The sequence below is a fragment of the Musa acuminata genome, chromosome BXJ3-5, assembly GCF_036884655.1.
Source record: "Musa acuminata AAA Group cultivar baxijiao chromosome BXJ3-5, Cavendish_Baxijiao_AAA, whole genome shotgun sequence".
NCBI lineage: Eukaryota > Viridiplantae > Streptophyta > Magnoliopsida > Zingiberales > Musaceae > Musa > Musa acuminata.
Window position 1 is genome coordinate 6,224,501 of NC_088353.1, and position 20,130 is coordinate 6,244,630.

At 40.0% G+C, this 20,130-nt stretch overlaps 1 protein-coding gene across 3 annotated transcripts in view; it reads right to left on the bottom strand.

Moving 5' to 3' along the window:
- The window catches only part of LOC135583436 (probable 3-hydroxyisobutyryl-CoA hydrolase 3), a 25,013-nt gene continuing 4,883 nt past the window's right edge, over positions 1–20,130 (bottom strand). For all 3 annotated transcript variants that reach the window (XM_065150920.1, XM_065150918.1, XM_065150919.1), the window contains 9 exons: positions 6,046–6,130; positions 5,508–5,593; positions 5,103–5,224; positions 2,250–2,310; positions 2,033–2,131; positions 638–739; positions 530–571; positions 303–443; positions 1–207 (listed from right to left, as the gene is read on the bottom strand). In XM_065150920.1, the coding sequence (XP_065006992.1) occupies positions 306–443; positions 530–571; positions 638–739; positions 2,033–2,131; positions 2,250–2,310; positions 5,103–5,224; positions 5,508–5,593; positions 6,046–6,130 (735 nt within the window). In that variant the 3' untranslated portion in view covers positions 1–207; positions 303–305. The remainder of the gene's footprint in view (positions 208–302; positions 444–529; positions 572–637; positions 740–2,032; positions 2,132–2,249; positions 2,311–5,102; positions 5,225–5,507; positions 5,594–6,045; positions 6,131–20,130) is intronic.

Here is a 20,130-nt window from a genome sequence, read left to right on the forward strand (position 1 = left end):
TTTACAATAGTCTCATACCAACTTTATTTATGTAATATAGTTATATTGTTTACGATACACCCAACAGTATATATATATATATATAAACGATATATCGATGTAATGACACACAATAGATTAGCACGGACCAATACAATACCAGTCTGAACTTTGTAGAGTGAAGGTGGCATACCCAACATAAGAACCTCCTTTTATTCATCAATACTCCTAGGAAGAGAAAACCAGTTAAACATTCTATATATCTAATAACTTTGATTTGTATGGAGAGAGTCAACGGGGAAGAAGAAGAAGCTTCCTCATACCTTTCACATCTTTGACACATAGTTGGCAGCTAGATTGCGTCTTGATGGGAGTTTTAGGTCCTCCCAGTTTGCGTCGTCGACCTCGGCAAAATACTGATCAAGCACCTTGGAATCTACCAGATCCAATCTAGGAGGCTCCCACTGCAAACAAGGATTACAAGAAATTTGTCGTCGGGTGTTTCATGGAATCTTAAGTTTTGTTAAGGATCAGTCGTCAAGAACCAGACCTTCGGATTCCTGTCTTTATCCACCAATATAGCCCTGAAACCCTGCAGAAGAATTAAGGGTTTTAGATGACAGAGAAGGAAGCATGTCAGGTGCTTATTGTGAGGTACCTCTAAGAAATCCTTGCTGGCTTCGAGACGTAATATATGACAACACAATCTGAATTCCATCGTAAGACAACGATCAACTCCTTGCAGTCTCCCTTCTCTGATCTGGATCCTCGCATTAAGTAGTAGTTCAACACAGAATCAGCAACATGCACCATCATGCTCAGACACTGATATATATATATAGAAAGCTTGATCCAGATTAATATCGTGGTGAACAAAAACTGAACCAAATAAGTCTGATTAGACTTAAATTTGTGGCTCTTTCAAAGATAATGTCTGTCTGTCTGTCTATCGCCAATCAAGCAAGTGCAAGACCACTTAATATTATTTCCCAAGGTGAAAGGAAACCCCATCTCCCCCTCATCAACGACTATCATCCTACAGATATGTCGTCAAGGCAAAACAATGTGACATCAATCAAAGTAGAGAAATGTGACATAAATACATCCGAGAAATTCATGCAGACATGCATCCAAATGAGACAAAAAGACGTAATTGAGATATGGAAAGTGCACCAATGTAGGATGATGATAACAACAATAACGATGATGATACAAATAATAAGAATAGTATACTAATAATGACCACAAAAGTACTCCGATATAGGATTTGTTTTGAAATACAATGACAGCATTAACATTGAAAGATGATAAGAATGTCAGGTGGCAAATGAGTAATCGTACTATAACGTGGCAGCAAGGTTTGTCATCTTCAGTCAGTGTTGTAATGATATAATGAGAATTTGCCAAGTGGGAACACAAGTAGCAGTTTGCTATGGTAATATAAATTTTTAAAGATATTTTACATATATTAGAGAGGTGATACTTAAAATTAATTATCTTTAGTATTTCGATCTATATACTTTTAAAAGTTATATTGAGATCCTTATATTTATGAAAGTGAAACATTTACGAAAATATCGTACGTGCTCACTGATAAATCCTATAATATTTTCGTCAGTAAAATCAATGAAGTGAGGAAAAACAAGTTAAATATTTTACTTTCATAAGCATATGAACCCCAATATAATTTTTCAAAGTATATGGATCGAAATACTAAAGATAACTAATTACAAAAAGTAATTTATAATTAGCCCTCGAGTGCAACCTCCTTCATAGAACTTAAAACGAAAGGATACAAGAAAACAATAAGTATTTTTATAGAAAAAAATAAAAACAACATTAATTTTAATGTAAAAAACTTAATATATTTTAAAGGTAGATCACAGCATTCAGCCTTTGCCACAGTATTTTTATAGAAGATTAATTTGTTGTATATGTATGACCAACACATCAATTAATAGGCATGAAGCTTAATAACATAATTACTGATTTCAAGATGAAAAATGTTTATGCGTATCGACAGAAAAGGGCTCATAGAAAGAAAGCCCCATACCGATCTAAGAGTGACTTTTAGACTGATAGGAGATGCCTTTTTCAATGCCTGAATTGCAACCACAATCCACTCATCAACCATGCTAGCAGATTCCTTCTCCTGAAACGATTAGAGCGAGTGTGAACTCAGTGATAATGCAACATGGATGAACTTTAGAAAGAAGAAATTAAAGAAGAAAACGAGTAATATGTTCGCCGAAAGATGCCAATCAACTTACAAGAGCAGATATAATTTCTTCGACCGTTTCTTTGGAGAAGCATTTGTCAATTATATCCAATCTACAAGATCAAGAATAGATCAAAACATTGAAAATCATTGAAGCATTAAGATGAATAGATTAAGCGAAGTTCCAAAAAAACAAAAATAAACCTTCCATGTGATTAATGGCAGGACGAATAATCCATTGAGGATAATAAACTATCTAAAGTAATAAAAAATTAAATAGATATGTAAATTAAAGATGAGTGTTATACTAAATACTAAGATACATAAGGGAGATTGAAGGACGACAAGTTTAGATTAAAAAAATATTATTTTTATTAAACTTAATTAAGATTATTGTAATATTAAAATTATATTAGTAAAAAAAGAAGAAAAAAAACTTGAAATGAGGTCAAATAGGATTGTACCCTAGATCTTGAGACAATCTCTTAAACACATAAACTTTATTTTGGCCTCATCCTTTTTACCAACTTGATAACCCACAACTCATTTTTTTTCTTCTTTAACTATTCTCTTAGCTTCTCTCGGGGAAGTTGTGTAACCCTAGCTCTAAGGAAGATTAAGATAAGAAAAACTCAACTCCTCTTGCTATACCTAGAGTTTTAGTTTTACATATTATAAGCTGATTTTTCCAACTACTTTCTAAGTAATCTAGACTTTGAATTTATCTATAATTTTTAATATATTTTGGATTATTCTCTTACGGATGGATTAAAGTCTCTGGTATGACCTTAATGTGATATCAGTGCATAGAGTTATTACTATGATAATCTAATGTACTCAGAATCTCCTATTTTCTAAGAAGGGATTATGTTCAAGCTGAATTAGCCTCCTTAGATATATGATTAAGTCTTAGCCTTTTGATATGCTTTAAAAGATTCCCTTGGAGTTTTGTGAGATTTAAAATTGAGTGAATATCACTTATGTACACCAAGATATTAGGTTTATAAGTTTAGATAGTTTCAATCCAATTTCAATATAATAGAATAGATATTGGTAGTTGCATTAGGAGAGTAGTTTAGCCTTCAAATAATTTTATTTTAAAATAAAATTTAGTGTGCATTTAGTTTTATATTTCTCCTAGTTTTTTATTAAATTTGATGATAATTCAATATCATTTAGTCAACTAAAATAATGAAGTAAGGTTTCTTCGTAGAATTATATGATGGTTTGATTGACACTAACTAGTTTATTTGATTATACTGTGAATTGTTAGAAAATTCATAGTGAAATTTAAATAAAATTTTAGGTTAAGTATAATCTACTTTAGAAGAGATTTTATTAAAAATTTTCAATGAATTATTGCAATGAATTATTATAAATTAACGATTCAAGGGTTAGGGTTCTTAATTAACATATCTCATGACCATATACTTCCAAGTTTATAGGTGTATTACTCCAGCAATGTGATCTTTCCTTAACATCTTAATTTTTAAGTTTAATTAGATAAATATAAGTTTAATTCATAGTAAAATAGTAATCATATAAATTATCATATGCATAATGTATTTTGGAAAGCATGTTTCGACATATATAAACGTCATGAGCTAGTTATGAGCTAAATATGAATGTATATATATTGTAAGTATAAAAATATATGAATTGATATAAAAATATCTTATATGTATACATATACGATGATATGCAATGTGAGAGTACATATGTTTTCTATGACGTATAATGTAGGAATGCACGAGTATGTTACAACATGCAATGCACGTATATGCAATGACTTGCAGTGTGAGAGTGCATGTATGTATTATAACATGCGATATGAGAGTGCACATATACACTATGATAACATATGGCATGGAAATGTATGTATATATTATGACATGCGGTGTAGGAGTATACATATATACTATGATGTGCGACGTGAGAGTACACGTATTTACTGCCTTGAGGACAATATATTAATCCAATTTTCAAGATACTTACTTCATCGACTTAAAGATGTCAATATGCTCTTCAGGACAAAATGAACAACACTTACACATGTTATGTTTCATTATCATTTCGGAGTAATCCCCTTTCACTATACACTGCCTTGTATATCTGACCTCTAAAGACTATGCAGTCCCCACTGACCTGCCCTATACTGATGTAGTCACAAATTAGCTCGAGGTTTCGCCTTTTCTCATACAAAGCCTACTTGGTTTTCAATCCGCTTGAAGTTTCTCCAAGCTCACCAGGGAAAAAGAAACTAAGAAGTTTCTTAAACAGACGGAATAATAAGAAGAAAACATTTTACTGATAGGCTGCAAAATATTTCTTTTACTCTAAACCAGATTTGCTTTCTCTGAAATTTACTTCTCAATGTCTAATATAATCTGTTATTACCTACAACGACGACAACAACAACAACAACAAAACCGTAATCTATTGTTGCTTGGACAATAAAAAAGAAATAGGAGAAAGAACTAAAGACAAAGAAGGAAAGAATATCGCGAATTAACAATCCATAATAACTCAATGAAAAATGATGCAAGAATTCACAAATCTCTAAGAATTTTGCAGCATATGTTAAAGCTTCATAAACAAATCCAACACTTGTTTCAGACTCCAACAGACCCACGAAACAAAATATAACACAAGAGGGCTGACAACACCGTGAGCTGGGAAAAGATCACATCATATGAAACTAGATTTGAATACTTTTAAGTGATTGAGATTGTTTATGGAAAGCTAACTGTAGGTGAATTACATATGTTCCAATAACATGCATATGTACCAGATACCCTTAACATTCATGCACATGCGCACACATAAAATCACTGTGATGAACAAACCAACAGATGTTAGAAAGATGTGGAAGAGGAGAGGGGGGAGTAATGGATCATTAAGTTACCTATTATAAGCACTACTCGCTTTCAGAGGCACCATTTGTGAGAACTGATCAATACTCGCGCAGATTACAAAGGGATCAGAAGTTTCCACCTTAGTGAGCAAATCTTCCAGATATGCCAAATTCTGTTAGCTAGCAAAACAAGAATTAGAAATACGTTTCTCACCAGATTCATGACTTCTGAAAACCCTCCTTGGCAGAGATCAATACAATCTGAGACCTCAGAAAGATAACTAAAAGAACATTGTGCAAACTTGGTAACACAGACGGAAACTTATAAGTAACCCAAGTTGCAAGGCCCCACGAGGCAAGAGTGAGAAGGAGCAAGCAAGGAACCTTATGAGATCAATATGTCAATTGAAGAACAAAGGAACACTAAAAAGAACAGTAACTTATGAAAAATCATACCATAGAAGGGACAAAGTGAGTTGCTAGGCCACATGCAAGCATTTCAGCCCCATCTAACCTTGCACCAGTCAAGCCAAGATATTCCCCTGAGAATAAAATTAATTACTGATTATATGCATATAGATTGAAATCTTGCACCAGCTTTGAAATATCAAAAGAATCAGATATATAAAAAATTTCCTAAAAACCAAAGAAGTCATTTCCTGCAATAGAAGAAGAGAGAGAGAGAGAGATTGAAGGTCACACGCCACTGTCTCAGAGGGAGACAAGCCAACTTAACACTTAAATCATAATGTCACTCATGTCACCATATTCTTAACATCTAATCTTGCCCTCCTGGAAACTAGCAATGCCAAAACCGTCCATTCTACTACTTGCTAGAGCATCTATTTCAAGAGAAAGGCCATATCCTGGAATGATGGACACAGATGGAATCTCCTCTTGCGTCTTTTCAGATTATTACCGAAGTTAAAAGGTGCGGTAAAGATTTTGATCTAGTGTTACAATATGACATACATGACAAATAAGTTAGAATTACCGAAGAATCCTGGAAGCCTTGATAAAAAATATGAAGCGCCTATATCTGGGAAGAATCCCAGTGAGGTTTCTGGCATAGCGAAAACCTGCACCAGAATATACAAGTGGTGCTTAAGTTGATCCTTTGAGTAGGTGATACAAACAAACACAAGATTTCATGGACATGATCTGTCATGAATTTAGAGATGCCACATAATTTATAATATCAGCAAATCCATATATTGATTATAATATAAATAAAATGACTTACATCTTTAGTAGTTTTCCTTCCAGTAACAATTAACACAGCAGATAAGGCAATGCACTAATAATGTGAAAATAAAGTCATCTTGGGTTATGCAGTAGAGAAAACAAAATAGGTTGATGTAAATGAAACTACAGTAAAATGCCGACGTGATGAAAGAAAAAGAGAGAAACCTCAAACATGTTACATTATAGGATTTGAAAATGTAGCTTTATCATTTTTGCCAAGTTGGATTGTGAGGGTCCAAAAAGTGTACCAGCAGAATTAAGCTGAAGCGCAACCACACCCATGCACGTGTTGTGGCTCTACCCAACTCAACAAGTCAATCAGCACAAAAAAGTGAGGATAAAATGTATGTTGCAAATGGAGACTCGTGCAAATTTGCACCAAACAGAAGCAGAAACATCGTCGAAGAACTTATGTGTAGATCTTTGCAACGTGGATGACCAAGAACAGCCATGGAACACTTAATGTATTCATTTTTACAACAAAGACCGTGTATATTGGCCCTTCCCCTTGGCCCAGTCTTACGAGGTTCTAACTTTACAGTCAAATTCCTTATTATAAGTAACGAAGGCATGTTACAAATTGCCCCTGAAGTTAGTTGTCTTTATGTTAATTTTATCGACAAGGATATAAAAATAAAAGGTAAAAAGATAATTTTAACATTTGATGGTAGACGATATCGACGGCGAACGATAGTACCATTGGCATCGGTGGTGGCGGACCCCTTCCCCACCCTGACAGCTATCTCTCTATCCTCCACCAACAGCTTCACGTTCACAACTGCCTTAGGTGGGTGAGGTAGTCACCCTTGAGGTCGTTGAAGGTGTTGATGGTGGCGCCCCAACTGGCAGCACTGGTCTATTGGGAAATCATGGGGGCGACATCACATGCGCAATGGAAGAACAAGAAAACAAAAATCCCCGATTCCCAAAAAGATGTTCGTCGTCGTGCGAAGATTGATGCGCAAAAATCCGCAAAACACAAAACTGCGTATAGAGATTGTGTTACCTAGGGAGATCGTATATCCCTGTTTCCTTGCAGATCCTTAGGAGAGGGTGAAGGAGGTCGAGCGTCCTCCTCTCTAGTGGTGATCCACACAGTAGGGTTGCGACGATGCTCCTCAAAAAACTCCAGGCCTACTCTGAGGTGGAGAGGGAGAGGAGAATAGGAAGGGCAAGCAAAGACTCTAGCCTATGAGGCTGTGAATCCCTCCTATTTATAGAGATCCCGTGTCAAACCCTAATGGGTCCTTCCTTAGTGGGTATTGGATCTGCATCCAATAAGACAAGGGCTCCGTCGGATATCTCATATCCGAACCTCTACTCATCGCAATGCCTACCATATATGTGTGACCCTCTAGGCCCAATATCGAGCTGGCCGTGAGTCATACCTGTCAGAACTCCTTCTGACTGAGTGAATTATTATCTCTGTAATAATTCACTTGACTCATCGACTACGGACGTACTAGGCCACTACGCCGTAGTCCCCAGACGATACAGGGGAATCCAATCCATTGGACCTGTCTGTCCTCAGTTACCATGTACCTATAATCTCTCATCCATCCAATATCCCAGAGACCGTATATCGAGCATGGTGCTGTCAGACCCATACGGTTTCTACTCGAGTCTCGCTCTAATCGGATTCTCCCAGAGAACTCTTTCTCTCTCAACCCGAATGACCCTGGCCAGGGATTTGTCTGAGCAAGAACACATGAGATATTCCTCTCATAACGCCGAGAGTGGATGATCCTCTGTCGACACTCAATAGCCCTCGTAAGGTCGACTATCACTCCCAATGACCAACTGTACTAGATCTGGGAACAGCCAAACCTATAAGTCTGGTATCAAAGAGTGGAGCACTCATACAGGACATCCTTGGTGTCTCAAGTCTAAGGACCAAATACACCACTAGGACTACGGAATCGTTGTCTGACAATAAGGCATCATCAACCATCCAGCATTCCGTAAGCGAATCAATCAGTGAACTTATTCTCCAATGAGCACCTATACTGTATCCCTAGTGTCCCTACACAAGCAGCTATGAGACCAGCTGCATCCATCATATGGACAGGTATACAGCACACCAGTCTGTCCGGTTATCACGATGTCCCTCTCGAGTAACCTATGACCGGGATTATTTAGGATATATGTTTAAAGGTGAATCGATCTCATTATCGTGATCTCATCACGATCCGATTCCCATTGCACAAATCCAAGGAAATCACAATATATATATATATATATATATATATATATATATATATATATATATATATATATATATATATATATATTTATAGAGTGATATACACCAAAATATAATAAGCAAAAAGATTCTGTATCAAGTCACACGTGCCATCACTCACGTGATTGGCTTGCTGGGCACCTATGACTAGCAATCTCCCACTTGACCTAAAGCCAATCACCTATGTGTCTGATCCCCATCAGAGTCCTGTGACGCTCAAAGACAATCTGAGACAACGGCTTTGTCAGTGGATCTGCAATGTTATCTTCGGATGGAACCTTTTCCACTGCTACATCTCCTCGGGTCACGATCTCTCTGATAAGGTGGAACCTCATCAGAACATGCTTAGATTTCTGATGAGACCTAGGTTCCTTCGCTTGAGCAATTGCCCCGTTGTTGTCGCAATATAGGGAGATCGGCTCCTCGCTACCCAGCACGACTCCCAAATCTGTGATGAACTTCTTCAACCAGACTCCCTCCTTTGCTGCATCTGATGCAGCAATATACTCCGCCTCTATGGTCGAGTCAGCAGTGGTATCTTGCTTGGAACTCTTCCAGCACACTGCTCCTCCATTCAAGGTGTACACATACCCTGAATTCGACTTGCTATCATCGACATCAGACTGAAAACTTGAGTCAGTGTAGCCTTCCACCTTAAGGCTATTACCTCCATATACTAGTAAAAGATCCTTAGTCCTTCTCAAGTACTTAAGGATACACTTTACTGCTTTCCAGTGCTCCAAGCCTGGATCCGCCTGATACCTGCTCGTGACACTCAGAGCATGCGCTATATCAGGCCTAGTACATAGCATGACATATATGATAGACCCTATTGCTGAGGCATAAGGTATCATATCCATGTTCGCCCTTTCTTCTGGAGTCTTTGGGGACATACTCGTAGAAAGCGATATCCCATGTCTCATCGGTATGAGACCTCTCTTGGAATTTTCCATGCCAAACCTTTTGACAATAGTTTCTATGTACCTAGACTGAGACAAGCCAAGCATCCTTTTGGATCTATCTCTATAGATTCTAATCCCCAAGATATAAGATGCTTCCCCTAAGTCCTTCATGGAGAAGTGTCTAGATAACCAAGTCTTTACTGTGGATAGCATTCCTATGTCATTCCCATGATGAGGATGTCATCCACATATAACACCAAAAAGGTGATAGCGCTCCCACTTACCTTTCTGTATACACAAGGCTCATCTTCGTTCTTAACGAAGTCATAAGATCTGATTGCCTCATCAAATCTTATGTTCCAACTTCAGGAAGCTTGCTTTAGTCCATAAATGGATCTAAGCAACCTACACACCTTATTTGGGCAGTTCTTGGACACGAATCCCTCAGGTTGCATCATATACACCTCCTCCTCGAGGTTCCCGTTGAGGAATGCGGTTTTCACATCCATCTGCCAGATCTCATAATCATAGTGTGCTGCAATAGCCAATAGAATTCTGATGGATTTTAGCATTGCTACGGGTGAGAAAGTTTCGTCGTAGTCAACACCTTGCCTTTGACGATACCCCTTAGCCACTAGCCTTGCTTTATAGGTTTCTACCTTTCCATCTACTCCGATCTTTTTCTTAAAGATCCACTTGCAACCGATGGGTACAATACCTTCGGGCGCATCAACTAGGTTCCAAACCTTATTGGAGTACATAGAATCCATCTCAGAATTCATGGCTTCTTTCCACTTCCCGGAGTCTATACTCATAATAACCTCCTCGTAGGTTTGAGGATCAATATCCTCTACATCCTCTCCTCTAATATGTCCCACATATCTCTCAGGAGGATGGGATACTCTATCAGACCTGCGTAAAGTTGATACTTGTGTATTAGGTACCTGAACAGACTCGGGCTGTAGAGTGGTGCTTGAGCTTGGTTCTCCAACCTCGCTCAATTCTATCATTCTCCCATTGTTTCCGTCAAGAATGTGTTCCTTCTCAAGGAACACTGCTCTCTTAGCTACAAAGACCTTTTGGTCCTCGAGATGATAGAAGTAATACCCACAAGTTTCCTTGGGGTACCCCACAAATATGCATCGCTTTGTCCTTGATTCTAACTTATCGGGGTTGTGTCTTTTAACGTGGGTTGGGCAGCCCCAAATCTTAACAACCTTAAGATCAGACTTCTTCCCTTTTCATATCTCATATGATATAGACACTACTGACTTAGTTGGAACTCTGTTCAGAAGGTAAGCTGCGGTTTCTAGGGCATATCCCCAGAATGAGATGGGTAGGTCAACGAAACTCATCATGGACCGTACCATATCTAATAATGTACGATTTCTCCTTTCAGAGACACCATTGAGCTGAGGTGTATAAGGAGGTGTCCATTGGGATAATATCCCATGGTCCTTGAGGAACTGAGTAAACTATGTACTTAAGTATTCACCTCCTCGATCTGATCGAAGAGTTTTGATACTCTTTCCAGTCTGGTTCTCCACCTCATTCTTATACTCTCTGAATTTCTCAAAGGCTTCGGACTTGTACTTCATTAAGTACACATATCCATACCTTGAGAAATCATCAGTAAATGTAATGAAGTAGGAGTAACCTCCAATGGCATGAGTTGACATAGGTCCACATACATCACTATGTATGAGTTCCAACAACTCATTGGGTCTCTCTCCAGTTCTACTAAATGGAGATTTGGTCAGTTTTCCACGAATGCAAGGCTCACAAGTTGCATATGACACATAGTCGAATGGATCTAGATATCCATCATTTAGCAACTTTTGAATCCTTCTTTCATGGATGTGACCTAGCCTACAATGCCACAGGTATGCACTGTTCAACTCATCTCGTTTCCTTTTGGAGACATTTACATTCATGATATGTGGAGTGGTGTCTAACATAAATAAACCATTATGCAATGTTTCTTTCGTGATGATCTTATCATCTAATAATATCGAACAACCATTGTTCTCAAAAACAAATTTATATCCACTAACTGTTAAACATGAAATGGAGATAATGTTTTTGATAATAGAAGGAACAAAATAACATGCATCTAATGCAATAAAAGCTCCACTAGGCAGATGTAGGGCGACCTCGCCAACAGCTAATACAGCAATTTTTGCTCCATTACCCATCTTGAGGTCCATCTCGCCTCTCTCTAGTCTCCTAGGCCTTGCCATAACCTGCAACGAATTGCATATGTGATAAGCACTACTGGTATCCAATACCCATGTGTTATCATAAAAGTCTGACAAATGGAGACTGATCATGAATGTACCTGAAGCTTCATCAAGCTTTTGTTTCGCCCTTTCTGCAAGGTACTCTTTGCAGTTTCTCTTCCAGTGCCCATCTTTACCACAGTGGAAGCACTGACCTTTGTCCTTTGTTGGGTCTTTCTTAGCAACCTTTGCTTTACCTTGTTTGCCCTTGCCCTTTCCCTTCTTAAGGGACCTTTCTCCTTTCGTTTTCTTTCTGGTCTCACTAGTGTAGAGAATTGGCTTCTCTTTCTTAATAGTACTCTCTGCCTCCCTCAACATATCGAGGAGCTCTGGGAGAGTCACCTCAAGCTTGTTCATATTAAAATTCATTATGAACTGTGAAAAGGAATCTGGTAGGGACTGAAGCACAATGTCCACACACAAGTTATCCTCTAGGACCATTCCTAGACCTGTGAGTTTCTCTATCCACTCAATCATCTTTAAGACATGGTTCTGAACCGGTGTCCCCTTAGTCATCCTAGCGCGGAAAAGGCTCTTGGATATCTCATATCGTTGAGTCCTTCCCTGTTCCTCAAACAATTTGCGGACATGTAGGAGAATGGATCTGGCATCCATCTTTTCATATTGTCTCTGTAACTTTGGAGTCATAGAGCCCAACATATAGCACTGAGCAAGAGTGGAGTCATAAATGTACTTCACGTAGCGAGCGATCTCATCCTCGCTTGCCCCTTCTTCGGGCGTAGGCATCACTGTATCAAGGACGTACACAATTTTCTCCGCTGTGAGAACAATTCTCAAGTTACGGAGCCAATCCGTATAATTTGGACCAGTGAGGCGGTTGACATCAAGTATGCCACGTAAGGGATTTGAAAGCGACATTTTTTGAAAATAAAGATGTAGCAAAAATGAATAACATGCAGATTTTGCAAGAAATAAACTATCAAGATATGGACTTCTATCTTAATATGCTCCCACTATTTTACTAACGAGTCACGCAACACCCTCAGCACGTGAAACGGAAGTCTCCGGCAGACTTCTAGTGGGGATCAGGATCCAATCAGCGTCTTAGTGTAACCTCGAGGGACTCGACCAATCACACTAAGCCTAAAAGGTAGGCAACTCTTGCCGATCACAACTCCTTGTGATTCCCGTCCTGTTCGGCCTCCGAATCACCATGGCCTCGAGGGACTCGACCAACCATGATGCTCGGTTAAGTCAACACCTTCGTTACAAGATGAGTCTGATTTGATGATATACCCTCGAGGGACTCGACCAAGCATGCCATGCCCTAAGGTCACCGGTGACATCTCTATGTCGTAAGCAAGATAGCGAATCGCGATATAGGTGAGTCTCGAGGGACTCGACCAACTCAACCTACACCGGGAATCGGTTCCTACTCATAACGATGGAAGGCCACGTGGGTCAATCTAATTGCCTCACGTTTACCGACTTAATATTATCGAGAGATGTTTCTATAATTTGGTCTCCTAATATGACATATCACACATATACATATTTAATATATATCTACATCGCATGCAAATATATATACATATCTAGTATGTGTATAAGCAATCACACCAGATGATCATGGACCACAACCTAATATGATTAGGCCCAAGCCAGTAGGCCTAATCACTCACATCAAGATCTATGTGTGCAACGGTGCATCTCCATGCCCTGTGATCGTTCATCTCGTCCTCGTCGGTTCCGTCGACATCTTGATGCATCTACATGCATCACGATCGTCCGTCTCGTGGGTCCCGCTATCGCATCCACGCTCCCGCTACGCCTCCTCATGTGATTACAACTTAATCATAGGCACGCAGGCCCGACAATAAACGAGAAATATAATGGAGGCTCGCAGACCTCAATAATAATAATCACAAGTACACAAGATGTCGTCCATGATCATCCGTCCACACATCATACATCACATGCATAAATAATCATCATCATGTAGGACTACTAGATAATAAAAAATAATAATCAACTAAACCTTTTAATTAATTAATATTTTCTGAAATCAGGGACATATAGGGAATTTTCGAATTCATAGGGATATTTTCGTAATTTGGATAAAAGACAGAAACTGGAATTTCTTAAATTCACAGGGGCAAAACTGTCTTTTTCCAGAAAACCCTAATGCCCTACTATCCTTTGCTGCTGCCGCCGCCGCCGCCACCCTGCTGGCGGCGGCCTGTGCGGCGAGGGGCGGGGCGCTGCCCTCGCCTGCGGGCGGCACGCCCGCTGGGGGCGCTGCCGCTGCAGGTGGGCGCCCCCGCGGGCTTCGCCGCCTCCGCGGGCAGTTCAGCCGGCGGGGCAACGCCCGCAGGCGGTGCTGCCCCTGTAGGTTGGCGCCCCTGCGGGCGCCGCCGCCTCCGCGGCGGTTCTGCCCGCGAGGCAACGCCCGCAGGCGGTGCTACCTTGCTGGCGGCCGCCCCCTGCGGGGTTTTTGGCCCGTGGTAGCAGCGGCCACAGGCGCCGCTGCCCTGCGGTGCCTCAGCCCGCGCTGCTGCCCCGCGGCGCCTCTGCCCGCGGGCTCAACGGCCGCAGGCGCCTCTACCCGCGGGCTGCCAGCCTCGCCGGCCGCAAGCTGCTGCAAGCAGACCGCCGGCCGGCTGCTGCAGGTGGCTGCAGGCATGCAGATCGAGGGCAGCAACTGTTGCTGCCCTTCCTCGCTTTTGCGTCAACGATTTTGACGTCAAAATTCTTCCTAAACACAACACACGCAGTTTAAAACCAATCATTCGCACGAACAACCTGGCTCTGATACCACTGTTGGGAAATCATGGGGGCGACATCACATGCGCAACGGAAGAACAAGAAAACAAAAATCCCCGATTCCCAAAAAGATGTTCGTCGTCGTGCGAAGATTGATGCGCAAAAATCCGCAAAACACAAAACTGCGTATAGAGATTGTGTTACCTAAGGAGATCGTATATCCCTGTTTCCTTGCAGATCCTTAGGAGAGGGTGAAGGAGGTCAAGCGTCCTCCTCTCTAGCGGTGATCCATCCTCTCTAGCGGTGATCTACACAGCAGGGTTGCGACGACGCTCCTCAAAAAACTCTAGGCCTACTCTCCAGGCCTACTCTGAGGTGGAGAGGGAGAGGAGAATAGGAAGGGCAAGCAAAGACTCTAGCCTATGAGGCTGTGAATCCCTCCTATTTATAGAGATCCCGTGTCAAACCCTAATGGGTCCTTCCCTAGTGGGTATTGGATCTGCATCCAATAAGACAAGGGCTCCGTCGGATATCTCATATCCGAACCTCTACTCATCGCAATGCCTACAATATGTGTGTGACCCTCTAGGCCCAATATCGAGCTAGTCGTTAGTCATACCTATCAGAACTCCTTCTGACTGACTGAATTATTATCTCAGTAATAATTCACTTGACTCATCGACTACGGACGTACTAAGCCACTACGCCGTAGTCCCTAGACGATACAGGGGAATCCAATCCATTGGACCCGTCTGTCCTCAGTTACCATGTACCTATAGTCCATCATCCATCCAATATCCTAGAGACCGTATATCGAGCATGGTGCTGTCAGACCCATACGGTTTCTACTCGAGTCTCGCTCTAATCAGATTCTCCCGGAGAACTCTTTCTCTCTCAACCCGAATGACCCTAGCCAGGGATTTGTCTGAGCAAGAACACATGGGATATTCCTCTCATGACGCCGAGAGTGGATGATCCTCTGTCGACACTCAATAGCCCTCGTAAGGTCGACTACCACTCTCAATGACCAGCTGTACTAGATCTGGGAACAACCATACCTATAAGTCTGGTATTAAAGAGTGGAGCACTCATACAGGACATCCTTGGTGTCTCAAGTCTAAGGACCAGATACACCACTAGGACTACGGAATCGCTGTCTGACAATAAGGCATCATCAACCATCCAGCGTTCCGTAAGCGGATCAATCAGTGAACTCATTCTCCAATGAGCACCTGTACTGTATCCCTAGTGTCCCTACACGAGCAGCTATGAGACCAGCTGCATCCATCATATGGACGGGTATACAGCACACCAGTCTGTCCGGTTATCACGATGTCCCTCTCGAGTAACCTATGACCGGGATTATTTAGGATATGTGTTTAAAGGTGAATCGATCTCATTATCGTAATCTCATCATGATCCGATTCCCATTGCACAAATCCAAGGAAATCACAATATATATATGCACATATGCAATAGTTATAGAGTGATATACGCCAAAATATAATAAGCAAAAAGATTCTGTATCAAGTCACACGTGCCATCACTCACGTGATTGGCTTGCTGGGCACCTATGACTAGCATGGTCAGGAAGGAGTCCCTAGTGAACTCCCAATCTAGGTTGTCGGCCTTGTAGTTGCGATAGACTAAAGGGAGGTGGGAGTAAGGGATGGAAGGGGCGGACATGAGAAAGGCGAGGGCGACGGAAGAGGAGGAAGCGACGACACCAGAAGGGTGGGTGGGGGGCATTTATCACTAGACATGATCAAGGATGGAAATGCCAAAGGCACCGGAGGAGTAGAAGATGACGCGAGGAATGCCAAGGTCGATGGTGAGGTGGTAGGCAAGTTATGCCATACCGATTCGTACCGCCCGGTACGGGCGGTACGTACCGGTCCGAGAGGCGACCGGTACGCGGACCGCCTGCTACCGGGCGATACACCCAAAAAAATATCCCGTATCGGACGTTACGGGTAATATCGGGCAGTAACGCTCGAAATTTCGATCGTTACCGCCCGATACCATTCGGTAACGGTCGATTTCGACCTCTACCGCCCGGTACCACTCGGTAACGGTCGAAATCGACCGGTACCACTCAGTAACGGTCGAAACCAACCGTTACCACACTGTAGCAGTGCTACAGTGCTCCAACGGTCAAATTGACCATTGGAGCCCTTTCTCCTCCTATTTAAACCAATCTTCTCTCCCCTATTTCATTATACTCTCTTAAACTCTCTCTCAAACATTTTTTTTCTCTCATAAACTCTATAAAACAACGATTTGTGATTTCAACCGAGGCTAATTTGGGAAGATTAAGAGGAAGAACTTTCTAATCAAGAGGTATGTATTCGTTTTCTTTAATTAGAGAGTAATTAAGATATTTAAGATTATGATTAGTATTTTTCATGCATAGTAAGTATTGAATAATATTTATCATAGTAAAATAAGTTTAATTAAATTTTATTAAAGTTATTTAATGCTGCGATTAGTTATTTTAATGATGATTTAATTGAAATTTGTTTGATTTTATATCAATTTAATGTCTTTAATACCTATCAGGGTATTTATCATGTTTATAGTGGTGAAAGAGAAATAATTAGTGAAAAATTAATTATATTAATCATATAATTAGTGTAGATAAATGATAATTTTATCATAATTTGAATTTTGAATCATATTGGATTAAAATTACATATTTAATGTTTCTTTTATGTGTTTAACATATATATGATGGTAAAATAAGTTTAATTATGTTTTATTAAAGTTATTTAATATTGTAATTAGTTATTTTAACGATGATTTAATCAAAATTTATTCGATTTTATGTGAATCCGATATCTTTAATATCTATTAGGGTGTTTGCCATGTTTATGGTGTTGAAAGAGAAATAATTAATGAAAAATTAACTATATTAATCGTGTAATTAGTGTATCTAATGATTTTAATACTTCTTTTATGGATGTAACATATTTATGATAATAAAATATGATTAGTTATGTTTTAATAAAATTACTTAATATTGTGATTAGTGATTTATGATCGATATTTGGTCAATTTAATATGTTTATACTTTATAGTTTATTTGATTTAAATTTGATAAGATCATGACACCAAAGGAACAGCCACATGATGATGCATGGGTTCATGCCCGAAAGCTAGATGGAAACCGTCATCATTGGCAATGTATTTATTGTGACTACATTGGTAAAGGTGGAGGAATAACTCGAGTGAAAATGCATTTGGCTGGTGGGTATCCTGATGTTGCAAAATACAAGAATGTTCCAACGGAGATCCGTAAATTATTTCAAAGCAAGCTTAAACAAGCAAAGGAAGATACATTAAAAAATAAGGCAAGAGTTGAGGAAGAATATCATAGGGCTACATAGGAACCAGTTTATGATCAGTATGAGGGTTGCGGCGATGAAGTCGACCCGGATCTTACAACTGGGATTCGTGCATCATTGGAGCATCAATATACGGTCGATGAAGCAATGAGGCATCGACGACCTGACTCACAATTAGAGCATGACAGTGGTAATGGAATCCAGAGGTCAACCAGCATGAGGCAACCAACTGCTCCTTCTCAGTTAGGCCAAACTAGTAGCATGAGGTATGGTGGACTCCGTGGTTTTATGAGAGATCTTGGCAGGAGATCCGCACCAGATATTGTTGATATTGATCCGCAAGCCTATCCCCCACAAACAGCGAAACATACACGGATTGACGATGCATACACAAAAGAAAAAAAACGGGATATTGGGAAGGCAATCTCAAAATGGTTCAACTTTCATAGGATTCTAGCCAACACAGCCCAAGGTCCATATTATCAGAGCATGATCTCCTCTATTCAAAAGTCTGGCACGGGGATCCAACCTCCAACACCGAAGGAGATTTACGGCGTGTACTTAGATGAGGAGGTGGCAGAACTAAAGGATTGGATCAAATCCTTCAAGAGGCAATGGGACGAATATGGGGTGACATTGATGTGTGATAGTTGGACAGGACCAACAAGAATGAGTATCATCAACTTTCTTGTTTATTGTAATAGAAGAGTGGTGTTTCATAAGTCTGTTAATGCTTCTGAAAAGATCCAAGATGCAAACTACATTGAGAGCTTGATGGACACTATGGTAGAGGAGATTGGACTACAGTATGTTGTCTAAATAATAACCGACAATGGAGCGAATTTCAAAAAGGCTGGTTTGCAATTGATGGAAAAAAGAAAAACTTTGTTTTGGACTCCATGTGCAGCTCATTGCATAGATCTAATGCTGAAGGATATTGGTGAGTTGGATGCAGTCAAGAAATGTGTAGCTCGAGCACAATCAATTACAAAGTTTATATATAATCATCATTGGCTCCACGCATTAATGCAAAAGTATGTAAACGGTGAGATACTTCGACCTGGAATTACTCGGTTTGCTACCAATTTTATTGCATTAAAGTCATTACAGCAAAAAAGGCAAGGCTTGAAGGCAATGTTCACCTCACAAGAGTGGTCTGATTCCAGATATTCGAGATTGAGTGATGGAAAGAAGATAGAAAAGGCCATTCTTTCCTCTAGATTTTGGGAGACTATAGCAGAAATCATAAAAGGTGTGGAACCACTTTATATTGTCCTCTATAAGGTCGATATGGACAAGCGTCCACAAATGCCATATCTTAAATATATGCTGATTTCAGCAAGAGAGGAGGTCAGGAAAGCATTCAAAGATGATTTTAAGGCCGACCAATACGTACGAATCATTGATCGTCGGACCGAAGTTCACATGGATCAAGATATCCATAATGTAGGTAAATTCATATTCAGAATAATTTAATTTATTATTATTTAGATAATAAAAATTCATACTAACAAAATTATGTTTTGCAGCGTATTATCTAAACCCGGCAATTCAATATCGATATGCTCTCGGAACACAAAATAATTTCCTAACGACACTACGAAATGTTATATATCGGCTCTTGCCAAACACTACCGAGGCAGCTGATGCTCTTATGGAAGGTCGATTATTTCGAGAAATAGTTGGTTCATTCTCGAACGTTGTAACTGTATCATGTCGTTACACTATGGATCCTGGTGAGAAAAAGTTATGCATATTGATTATTAATTATATTTAATATTAATTATTTTTTATGCTAATAAAATCTTATTTATATGTTTTAAGGAAGGTTGCTACAATTTGGAGGCGATGCACCACATTTAAGGAAGGTTGTCGTTCGTGTACTTTCACAGACAACAACATCTAGTAGTTGCGAACGTAATTGGTCAACGTTTGCATTGATTCATACGAAGGTCCGCAACAAACTCTCTTACAGACGGTTAGAGAAACTAGTATATGTCCATTATAACATGCGGCTAAAATTGCGATGTGCTGAGTTAGATAAGGGGCCAGAGGAACCAGATATTGATCCCATTGACCTCCAATTCTACAACGAAGATTCAGAGCCAATGTTAGATTGGGTTGAAGCAGTAGAGAACCAAGAGGATCCTCTACTTGATGAGGCGGGAGATCCTCAGCGTCCTTCACATTTTATCACCGAGGCAATAGAAGAAGAAGAAGCACAACCCCAACAGGTAGAAAATCCCCCTCGATTACAACATGGTAGAAGTCAAACTGCTCGAGGAACTACCGATACCCAACGGTCACACTCGTCCGCCCAACGTGCAAAGGCAAAGGGGAAGG